The sequence below is a fragment of the Mus pahari genome, chromosome 17, assembly GCF_900095145.1.
Source record: "Mus pahari chromosome 17, PAHARI_EIJ_v1.1, whole genome shotgun sequence".
Lineage (NCBI taxonomy): Eukaryota > Metazoa > Chordata > Mammalia > Rodentia > Muridae > Mus > Mus pahari.
This window is the reverse complement of record NC_034606.1, coordinates 44,716,494-44,728,711: the sequence shown is the minus strand read 5'-3', so window position 1 is coordinate 44,728,711 and position 12,218 is coordinate 44,716,494. Positions and strand designations below refer to the sequence as shown.

The 12,218-nt window shown below is 38.9% G+C and overlaps 1 protein-coding gene across 1 annotated transcript in view; it reads left to right on the top strand.

Moving 5' to 3' along the window:
- The first annotated feature begins 867 nt into the window (after positions 1 to 867).
- The window catches only part of Dmc1 (DNA meiotic recombinase 1), a 37,783-nt gene continuing 26,432 nt past the window's right edge, over positions 868 to 12,218 (top strand). The window contains exons 1-5 of the mRNA XM_021217180.1: positions 868 to 908; positions 2,235 to 2,381; positions 5,722 to 5,804; positions 8,695 to 8,747; positions 10,283 to 10,324. Coding sequence (XP_021072839.1) covers positions 2,238 to 2,381; positions 5,722 to 5,804; positions 8,695 to 8,747; positions 10,283 to 10,324 — 322 coding nt within the window. The 5' untranslated portion in view covers positions 868 to 908; positions 2,235 to 2,237. The remainder of the gene's footprint in view (positions 909 to 2,234; positions 2,382 to 5,721; positions 5,805 to 8,694; positions 8,748 to 10,282; positions 10,325 to 12,218) is intronic.

Here is a 12,218-nt window from a genome sequence, read left to right as displayed (position 1 = left end):
TTACATATAATAAATAAATAAATCTTTTAAAATGTTGAAAGTTAGGTTGATATTCAGCCTTTCCACAAAAATCAAGTTCCTTGTTTTTAAGCTACTGTTTTTAGCAACTAAAAGTAGAAATACAGCACACACATAAATGTGTAAAGATTTCTTTGGCAAGGGTGCTAAGTTTAGCTACTTAGCAACTGGCATGAAGGGTTTTATGTTGCTGTTTGTTTTGCAGTGGAAGAGATCTGACCCAATACCTCGTGCTGGTAGGCAAATGTTCTTCCATTGGTTACATCTCCAGCTCCATATGAAAGCAGTTTAATAGTACCTTACTCCTATCTATGCACAGTGGTCCTGAACAAGGATATCAAGATTTGCATTAAATAAAATAGGTCAAATGAAGGCTGGAGAGATGGTTCAGCGATTAATTAAGGTCGCTACTCTTCCAGAGGACCAGGGTTTGATTCTCAGTACCCATATGACAAACTCCAATTCTAAGGATCTGATGACTCTTTCAGTCTCAGAAGACACTGCATTCATGTGGTCTAGACATCCATGTAAGCAAGGCACCCATACAGAAAAAACTAAACATTATTTTTAAAAATATGTTCAAGTGTTCCACTGTTTTGGAGAGTTTTTTTTTAAGTTATGGAAGACCTTGAATATGTGATGGGCACTACCTAGGACTTTCAGTACTAGTTCATGTTCTAAATATGTAGCATGCTTGAAAAAGTGATCGCTCTTCAGGGTTTAGAGAAGTAGAATTGAAGTATTATGGAATGACTAGTAAATCAGTATTAGTCACTCTCAAAAATGTGAAATATGTTTTAAATAAGAAGATCTCAAATCCATTCTTTCTGTGTCATTTCATTTAGGAATCTTTGTTTCAAGACATTGACCTGTTGCAGAAGCATGGAATTGTGAGTAACGTTTCAGTACTATGTTAAATGGTCTGTTCCATTTTTTCAACTTTTTCCTTACCAACCCTGGATAATTCTTTATTATGTGATAAAATGGACTGTCTTAAGTTGTTTAGCAATGTGCTTGGTGTTCCAGAACAATCTAATCCTAGTATATGAGAACCAACCCCATGGAACCAAGAGACTGAATCAAGCAGCAGTCAAACACAAAGTTTTAGAGAATATAAATATGGGGAATTTCCTGGCAGGGAACTCCCCGGATGGCAACAAGCCCATGTAGAACCCCACAAATTGCTTTAGAAGGATATATTGCCTAAGATAAAAGTGACTTCATCAAAGCTGGAGTGCATTTGGTTGATCTGTCAAAGACACACTCCAGGGCCCAGTAATAATAAAATTCCATATACCACTCTAGTGGTTTGGTCTGTTTATAGTATGCTTGGAAATTATACAAGAAAAAAACCCAACCAGTTTTACTCTGGGTATTCATGGAGTTGCAACTCACAGATATCTGTAGTCACATCAAACTGAAGTCATCTGGCTTCTACTCCTACTTATGCCAGTAGTACTCCCTACTTGTGACAACCAAAAATGACTCTAGACACTGTCAAGGACTCCCAGTGATTGAGAACCACTGGTTCAGCTGGAGGTGTTTAGAGCTTCTCGAAACCGCCCCTTGTCTTTCTAGGTCTTACACTAGATAGATATGCTTTCTTTTGCAGAAAATTCTATTTGTCGAATGACCAGGATAAATCATGGTGGCAGAAATGTAGACTATCAAAGTACGTGGATGTGAACAGCAATCATTGGTTAAAAGTTTGCTGAGGTTGTCTTTTGAAATCTCCATATTAATCTCTTTCCATTGGTTTTAGAAAATAGAAGCGGGAGAATATCCCAGTCTTTTGGTGATGTAGTTATTTGTGTTCTCCAGGAGCAGACAGAAAAATAAACTTTGAAAACTGTAGAGAACATATTGGTAATGAAGTTCTGTAGAAAGAAGGAGCTGAACTGAGGGGGTGAATGTGTGAGAAACTTGTTAGCTTTTCCACCAACAGACTTTTCTTTTTAATCCCTTGCTACATTGCCATGGTCTCACTAACATTCTTAGGAAAATCAGGGCAGAGCCAGAACATTTGGCACCATGCTGTGTATGTTCTACTCTGATATTTCCAGAACATTTGGCTAGGTGGTGGGTGGGTTCCACCTGGTTGCTTGTGTAAAATTAGCATCATGATGGAAAGAGATGGACACGAAGCTCATGACATAGTAGAGAAGCCTTTTAGGTTGGCATTTTATCAATCTGCTACGCCCATTCTTTTATTTCAGAACATGGCTGATATTAAGAAATTGAAGTCTGTAGGAATCTGTACCATTAAAGGGATACAAATGACAACACGAAGAGCCCTCTGCAATGTCAAAGGCCTCTCAGAAGCCAAAGTGGAAAAGATTAAAGAGGCAGCCAACAAGCTTATTGTAAGCCAAGTTCATTCTTTTCTGTTTTAGTTTAGCAGTGTCATCTTTCTCATGAACACTAGAAACTACAGTAGGAAGTTGTAAGTTCTTGTAGATAGGCCACAGTGTATTATACTCCCATGTTACCTGCTTATTACTTCAACTTCAGAGCCATAGTAATTAGTCTCTGGAAAACTGGGTCAAACATTAAGATACCTAGAACATGGACTGGGCCCCAGTTCCATTCCTAGATCACACGGTAGAAAGAGACACACACATACAGTCAAACATATACAGATAAGGTAGTTAAAATCTAAAACATAAGACCTGTTTTGTTTTTCAAAGATACCAGACTTTGCCTTTATACTATGGCTTTTTGTTCCTCTGCCATTTGTTTGGTTTTGCCTGCCCCTCCTTAGTTTGGTCTTCTCATATATGCCTATAGCTGCTCTGACACTCAGTAGTAAAGAATTTACTCTTTCCTGGTATAGGCCAATTGAGAAGACAGCCCTGGATTGGAAAGAGACTAGCATCAGTTGGGCCTGTGTGTGTGGAGCTGAAATAAATATGATCATGAACGTCGTATCCATTGAGGCTACTGGGTTCATGACCTATACCTTCCAGTGGCTCCATGATTGCAAGCAATCAGGCTGTCAGGGAAAAGTATATAGCCTTTGACCTAAACTCTTCTGTAGAGTTTTGGGGATCATGAGGTCCCTGTTTTTAGTCCGAAAATACGAATGAACAAAAAGTAGTTACCAAGTATCTCTCTCAATAGAAGACCCAAGGCTTTCTATTTCCCCATGTGTATGCATAGTTCTCATGACCAGAAGTGGCAATCAGAACAGGAAGGTAACACAGTCAGAACAGGAAGTTAACATAAGTGGCACTCTGGTCTTGAACTTGGAGAGGACCCAGGTGACCACTAGTGCTCCTGGCCCAATTGCTTTGTTCTAGAACCCACTAAGTCTAGTCTCTGCATTGCATCCAGAGTCACTTCCTCAATGGTCAGAATCTCTAAGGAAGTGCTATAGTACTACCCAGGTTTGGGGAAACTATTGCTTTCTAGCTTCTACACTCTGTTTGTTCTTTTTTTTTTTTTTCAAGACAGGGTTTCCCTATGTAACCCTAGTTGTCCTAGAACTCATTCTACAGACCAGGCTAGCCTCAGAACTAGGATATCTGCCTGCCTCTGCCTCCCAAGTGCTAGGGATCAAAGGCACCACCATGACCTAGCTAAAAAATTTTAAATGTGTGTGTGTGTGTGATTTGGAGGGGAGAGACTTGCACCTATGGCATATGGGTTCACAGAACATCTTTGTGGAGTTGGTTCTCTCTCTCTTTTAAAGACTTATTTATTTTATTATTATGTATATGTATATGTGAGTATACTGTAGCTGTCTTCAGACACACCAGAATAGACCATTACAGATAGTTGTGAGCCACCATGTGGTTGCTGGGATTTGAACTCAGGACCTCTGGAAGAGCAGTCAATGTTCTTAACCTCTGAACCGTCTCTACAGCCCTGGTTCTCTCTTTTAATTGGGTTCTGGGTTTGAACTCAAGTCAAGGTCAAAGCAAGCACTTTTACCCAGAGTCATTTTACCATTGCCCATAGTCTTCTTGTCTTTAGAATTTAAATCTAAATTTTATATGTGTATGCTGCTGTGGTGCATATGCATATTTGTACAAGTGTGTGGAAACCTCAGACATCGCTCCTCAGGCACCATTTACTTATTCGTTTTTATTTTTTTTATTTGGGGGGGGAGGTGTTTCTCTCACTGGCCTAGAACTCATGAAGTTGACTAGGCTGGATAGCCAGTGGGCTCTAAGAATCTACCTTGTCTGTCTCCTACTTCCTGCTTTGTTTCTTTCTTGTTTGTTTGTGTGCTTGTCTTTCAAAACAGGGTTTCTCTGTGGAGCTCTGGCTGTCCTGGAACTCACTCTGTAGACCAGGCTGGCCTCAAACTTACAGAGATCCTCCTGCCCACTCCCCAGACAACCCTCTCCACCCCCAGTGCTGGGATTAAAGGTGTGCACCACCTCCAGGCTAACTTCTTTCTTTACATGAGTTCTGGAGACTAAACTTAAATCTTTGTGCTTGCAAAGCAAACATTTATGGACTGAACTATCTCCACAGTCCCTAAATTTCATGAGTGTGTGTGTGTTATATGTACGTGTGTTCATGTGTGGATACATGTGTCTATGCTTGTGTATTCAGAGGCATCCAATGTCTTCCTCTATTCCTCTCCACCTTGTTTTTGAGACAAGCTCTCTTACAGAATCTGAGGCCTAGTTTTGGTAGGCTGGCTGGCCAGTTGAGCTCCTGGGAGCCACCTCTCTCCATTCCCCAGGGCTGGGATTACAAGTACAAACAGCCATACCTAGCTTTTTACATACCTGCTGGGAATTTTAACTCAGGTTTTCTTGCCTGAATAGCAAGTATTCTTACTCAGTAAGCCATCTTCCAAGCCATAAATTTTGTTATTCAAGCAAAACCAAAAGAACACCTTTTATGAATCCATAGTCTGATCCTTTCTTGGCTAAAGCTGGGCCTGAGTTTAGTCTTCCCTCCCCTAAGTTCTTCAAAGTATAAGAACCACTGTTAAGAGCATGGGCCAACAAAGAAAAATAACTGCACTTGTGTCTGTTTTCACTGTTCATCACTACATCCGCTGAAGCTTGTTAATTCAGCAAATAAGGATGCATCTGCCATGGAAAGACATGAATAGTGAAAACTACAATTTCTGGGATTCTTGAAATGTCTAGAGCTCAGGGGAAAAATGATGCTATTGAATGAGATCAATTGAATCATTCAGTAAAATGCTGTCTTGTTTTATGCCATGAACCTTTTCTATTTTTTCTTCAAGACTATCCTCTAAAGACACAATATTATTATCTATATTAGATCCACGCTGAATTGTGTCAGGTACCCTTTATCATGTGACTTAATGAGAATGTGAGATGATTCTAAGGCCTTTAAAAAATTTTTTTAAAAAATTTTTTATTTTATGTGTTTGAGTGTTTTGTGTGAGTTTATGTATGTATGTATACTGTGTGTGTGCAGCATCTGTGCAGAACAGCAGATGGTATTTGATGTTACAAATGTTTGTGAACTGCCATGTGGATGCTAGGGGCTGAACCCAGGTCCTCTGGAAAAGGAACAAGAGCTCTTAATTACTGAGTCATCTCTCCAGCCCCAAGCCTATGTTTCTGCTCATGTTCTGATACAATCTTCAAAGAAGAGTATGCACAAATGATGACCTTGATAGATGAGGGTTTGGTACATGTATTGCTGGGAGGCACTTGGCAGTCCAATCATCTTATACTGTTTTTTAATCTCTCTGTTGTCTTTCTTTAGGAACCAGGATTCCTAACTGCATTTCAGTACAGTGAAAAGAGGAAGATGGTTTTCCACATCACTACTGGGAGCCAGGAATTTGAGTGTGTATCTCAGTTTTTATCACCACTAAGTACAACCTTTGGAGTCCATGATTCTTTTCCTGAATCTCATCATGATTTCCACTATTGTAGGTAGAAGTAGCTTCCTCCTTTGAAGGAGTTCATAGTGTTTGTTCCAAAGTGAACATGAGGCAAATTCCAGGCTGCTTTAGGGAACAGATTACATTTCTTACAAGGAATTCACACTCATAAGTCATTTCTAATTTAGCATTTATTTGTCTATGACCTGAAAAACTGTTTACATTTCCTTCTTCTCCATCTTCATTAATGAAGAAAAATTCATTCCACACTTTCAGTTTATTTAAGAATCAGTTGTTAAATTAAATATTTTAGAAGAGACAATTTTCTTAGGTCTTACAGGTCTTATTCCTCAGCAGTCCCTTTTCATTTATTCTTAAGATTTCTGACATGTGTTGTCATTTCCCCCAAATTGGCCTAATGTGTTTTCCCCCAAATATTTCTCTCTCTCTCTCTCTCTCTCTCTCTCTCTTTTTTTTTTTTTTTTTTTTTTTTTTTCAAGACAGGGTTTCTCTGTATAGCCCTGGCTGTCCTGGAACTCACTCTGTAGACCAGACTGGCCTCCAACTCAGAAATCCACCTGCCTCTCCCTCCCAAGTACTGGGATTAAAGGCGTGCGCCACCACGCCCGGGTCATGTTTTTTTAAAACTAGATTTTATTAGATTCTCCTGGCTGATGTTAAATATAGCAACTCAAGTGACCTTTCTGCTTCCAAGCAGCTGGGGCAACTGAGTTTAGGTTTTTTGTTTGTTTGTTTTGTTTTTTTTTATAATAGTTAATTTATAGATCTCTTCCCCCCACAAGCCTATAATTTTAATATATTTATGAAAGAAACTAGATGGTTTACTTTTTAATAGCAGAACAGGCAGGGCTTGTTAATATAGTATAATTACGGTATAGTGGGGGTTACCAAAGGTGATGCCTAGGTTTTAGGTATAAAGATCAGGAAACTGTAGATCACAAATAAGAGACTTGTAAGCGGAACAGATTTAGGACCAAAGGATAAAGTCTGCAAAGTCTTAGCTACTTATTAGACCCAAATGAATGGTAAGTGTACACTTATTTTTAACACCATCACATCACCACTACTGTATCTAAAATTATTAATTCCTTGCTGTCAGTTATCTTACCAGAGAGCTCTATTTCCCAACTGTCTTATGGATGACTAGTACAGGGGAGGCAGAGTCAGGAGGATCTCTGTGAATTCAGGGTTAGCCTGATCTATATAGTGAGTTCCAGGACAGGCAGAGTTACACAGAGAGACCCTACCTCAAAAAGACAGACAGGAAGGAGTTATAAGATGAAGTAAACCCTTTCTTTTCCAAATTGCTTTTGGTCATGGTGTTTTATGATAGCAGTAGAAACCCTAACTGAGAAAGATATTACATAGAATGTTAGCAGGTAGAAGAACAAATTCCAGGTTTTGACAGCATATATTTAATTGGTAAGACAATGTTTTAGTGCATTTAATGTTCTCTATGAGAAGAACTAAAGAAGTTATGATCTCATTCATCCATTCATTAAATGCAGTAAGTATGTGTTGCTGTACTGAGACCTAGTAGGAATACTCTTTTTTTATTATTATTATATGTGCTAGGAACCAAACTCTTGTCTTGTGGAAGAGTAGCAAACACTCCTAACCCCTGATCGATCCCTCCAGCCACTAAAGACGTTTTCGCATAGTCTTTTTTTTTTTTTTTAAGATTTATTTATTATATGTAAGTACATTGTAGCTGTCTTCAGACACTCCAGAAGGGGGCATCAGATCTTGTTACGGATGGTTATGAGCCACCATGTGGTTGCTGGGATTTGAACTCTGGACCTTCGGAAGAGCAGTCGGGTGCTCTTACCCACTGAGCCATCTCACCAGCCCCTAGTAGAAATACTTAAGAAGCCTTTGTAGTTTCTATTAGCATGTCTTTGGGGATGCAATCACAAATCAGACAAAGCCTTAAGAGAATAGATTTATATTTGTCTAAGTAAGATAGCAATTTAAATTCAAATTGAAGCATTTTGGGGGTTATCCACAAACTTAATGAGGACTCTGCTGATTTCAGTTAAGAAAAGGGATTAGAGAGATGGCTCAGTGGTAAAGAGCACTTGCTGCTCTTGCAGAGGGCTAGGTTTGGTACCCAGCACTGACATGGTGGCTCATAACTCACACTTTTAATCCCAGCACTCAGGAGGCAGAGGCAGGTGGATTTCTGTGAGTTCGAGGGTAGCCTGATCTACATAATGAGTTCCAGACCAGCCTGGACTATATAGAGAGACCATGTCTCAAAGAATATTGAATATTGAATTAACTTTTAGAAATATTATCTATGTACAATTTGAGAAATTTGATTAGTAACAAGACAATTACATTGTGTGTATATCAGTCTTTATTAGCATGTACAAAAGCCTGATTTTATCCCTAGAACCACAAAACAAAACAAATCTTTTAATACCAATTCAAAAAAATAATGGACATAATACCTTACTGACTTATTTGCTCTTGGTACTTAGAAGTAAGAACAGGGCTTATAAATTGCTTTGTTCATCTGCCTGCCCTTCCACAGTCAAACCTGTGATCTAAATAGTGTCATTTCTTTCAACTATGAATTCCTGTTCACGTATAGATAGACAAATGATATGTTACTAATTATACAAATTTCATCTCCTTTTGAGACAGTCCTGGTTGTCCTAGAACTTACTATGCAGACCAAGCTGACCTTGAACTCACAGAGTCCCCCTGCCTCTGCCTCTGCCTCTTCAGTACTGATATTAGACATGTATGGCCATTACACCCAGTCCATCTTCTTTCTTGATATTTGTGTTTATACTCTGTCACCAATACTTTATATCTGTTTTCAGTAAATTACTAGGAGGTGGCATTGAAAGTATGGCAATTACAGAAGTTTTTGGAGGTAGGTAGAACTTTAATAGTTTTCTGTGGAATGATATATATATGTCTATGAAAAATAATAAATAAGTTCCTATTTGTGAACTTTTGATAAAGTGTCAATTATTATAATGCAGGATCATTCCAAGCTGAAACAAAAATACATATAAACATTAGCATATTTCTTATTGACATTTTTCTTCCTCTTATCTCTGGTTACTATATAAAGAAATTGAATTATTTCTCTTATTCTCTCAAAAGATAATCAAATAATAAGGTTGTTCTTTTTTTTTAGGCAATACATATTACATGAGTATAGAAAATAGATTTTTCTCAGTTTATAGCATATATAATATGATATGTACATGAGTGCATGCTTGTGTGTGTGTGTATGTGTGTATGTNTGTGTGTGTGTGTGTGTATACATACAGGGTCTTATGGTGTGGCCCTGACTAGCCTGTAACTCTGCCTCCTAAGTGCAAATATTAAAGAAATATTAAAGGCCTGCATCACCACACCCAACTTATATACTGTATTTTTACAAATAATCCATGCACAGTTGTTTTACATGATGAATCTTGACAGTCCAATATTTATAGTCTTAGGAAACCAAATGTTGGAAGCTGGAGAGATTGCTCAGTGGTTAAAAGCACTGACTGCTCTCCCAGAGGTCCTGAGTTCAATTCCCAGCAACCACATGGTGGCTCACAACCATCTGTAATGGCGTCTGATACTCTCTTCTGGTGTGTCTGGAGACAACTACAGTGTATTCACATACATTAAATAAATAAATATAAAAAAAAGAAAACCCAATGTTTTTTGTTACTATTTCTGTTGACTTGAAGTAAATTTGGCTTCTATTATTTCTACTGACTCAATATTAGCAATTTCTTTTATTGTATATTGCTTATGAGCTTTTAGAAAAAGATTTTATTTATTTATATTTATTTATTATGTACACAGTGTCCTGCCTGAACATCAGAAAGGGCACCAGATCTCATTATAGATGGTTGTTAGCCACCATGTGGCTGCTGGGAATTGAACTCGGAACCTCTGAAAGAGCAGTCAGTGATCTCAACCTCTGAGCCATCTCTCCTGGCCGCTTATGAGCTTTTTAAAAATTTAAACTGAGAGTTCAGTGGACCCAAGTGATTAGTAGGGAAGTTTTCCTATGGAGGACATTTGCTTCTGATGGCAACTAGGGATGTCATTATTCAGGACCACATCAGCTTTTCCTTGAGTGTCTCAGCATAGTGAGGGAGTCTGGCTGTCTTTCCTGTGGTCAGGTTTGAAACCGAAATAGTTTTGTTGGGGAGGATGAATTTTTTTGTCTTTCACTTTTGGTATTCATATATGTAGTATCCTTTTGTGACTGAAGGTCCTCAGTGAGATCTCTTGTGGAGTACCGGAGATTGAATCTGGAACCTTGGGCTTTTAGACAAGTGCTCTACCACTAAGCAACATTCCTAACCCTATGCAGTGTTATTTTTGCTTGTTTGTTTAGTGAAAGTATCTAAGTAATAAAACATTTCTAAAAGCTCCTTTTTCTAAATTTCACAGAATTTCGTACTGGAAAAACTCAGCTCTCTCACACCCTCTGTGGTAAGGACACATGCTAAAACCAACAGTCCGGCAGTGGCGGGGCATTCACTTACTAGAGCTCTGCTGCACTTTACATGATTGTATGCAGTCTTAGCCATTTGTCAAGGAAACAAAATCTCAAGAGGTTATGCAAACAGTCCATTGTTACAGATGTTTTTGAAATGTGTGTTGAGGTCGTGTTGTCAGTCCTGTACTAGGACATCTGAGTGGAAGTACAGAGAAGGTAAGTGGTTTATGAATGGATTGGCAGGGGGCACCCAGTGGGTCAATTTCATCTATCCATATTTTCTGTCTTTTTAAAAAAACACATCAAGAACATTAAATTTATTGAAGACTAGAATACTGCCTATGGGGTGAATTCTGTCCAAAGAGAAGAGTAAAATTAAATTTGGGGCCTATCAAGATGGCTCAGTGGGTTAAGGCACTTGCCTCCAAGCCTGAGAAACTGAGCTTGATCCCTAGAACCCCCATGGGGGAAATAGAGTCAGCTCCTGCAAGTTGTCCTCTGACTTCACAGATGTGCCATTGCATCATGTGCCCCTAAAATAAATACATACATAAGTAAAAATAATTTGGGGGTTTTGGTTGGTTGGTTTTTTTGAGAGGTCTTACTATCTAGGTAGCTCTGGCTAAACTGAAACTTGCTGTGTAGACCAGGCTGACCTCAAACTCCCAGAGAGATACGCCTGCTCTGCCTCCCAGGTGCTGGGATTGAAGGCGTGCGCCCCCACATCTGGCAAAAATAAATTTTTAAAAGAAGTAAATACATAATTTTTTTCTAAAATAAACAAACTCCTTATTAATGAAGATTTTATTTGTATTTCTTTTACTTAAGTAAAAGGAATGTAGGAAAGTGTTTAAAAGGTTCTGATGTTTACCTTAACACATGTGAATATGGATATATACAAGCTAGCACAACACACAAATACACAAGAAAAAAGTTAAAAGTAGACTATTCTAGAATCAAATCGCCTCAGCTCTACCACTGATAGCTGATAACTGTGGGCAAGTTTACCCCTTAATTGTCCTCACGGTAAAACTGAAATAATGTCAGTGCCAAATCTTGGGGGAATTTTGAAAAGTAAGTGAAATAATTGTGTGTGTGTGTGTGTGTGTGTGTGTAGTATGAAGTAACTCTTTATGTTAACTATAGCAGGATAATACATATGAGTTGGGGGTGTAGCTCAGTTGATAAAGAAATCTAGCATACATGAACCCTGGGTTCTATCCCCAGCCCCATATAAACCATCTTTTTTTTTTAAAAAGATTTATTTATTTATTCTATGTAAGTATACTGTAGCTGTCTTCAGACACTCCAGGAGGGAGTCAGATCTCGTTACGGATGGTTATGAGCCACCATGTGGTTGCTGGGATTTGAACTCTGGACCTTTGGAAGAGCAGTCAGGTGCTCTTACCCACTGAGCCATCTCACCAGCCCCCCCCTTATAAACCATCTTAACCTATATAATCTTATATAGAGGAGGATCAGAGTTCAAGGTCATCCTTAGCTACATAGTAAGTAGGTTAGATGCCAGTCTAGAATACATGAGGGCCTGTCTTAAAAAAACCAAAAAAACAAGAAAACCAAATGCTTGGGCTGGGGAAATGGCCCAGTTGAGAAAGTGTGTGCCACATAAGTGTGAAGACTTGAGTTTGCATCTGTAGTACTTTTGTACAATGCTGGGGCACTGCAACACATACATATAATCCCAGTGCTGGGGAGACTGAGACAGGATGACTCCTGGGCTTTGTTGGCCAGCCAGGCTACAAAGTCAGCAAGTTCCAGGTTCAATAAGAGATGCTATTTCCCTGGGCCTGGTGGCACACGCCTTTAATCCCAGCACCTGGGAGGCAGAGCAAGAATATCTCTGTGAGTTTGAGGTCAGCCTGGTCT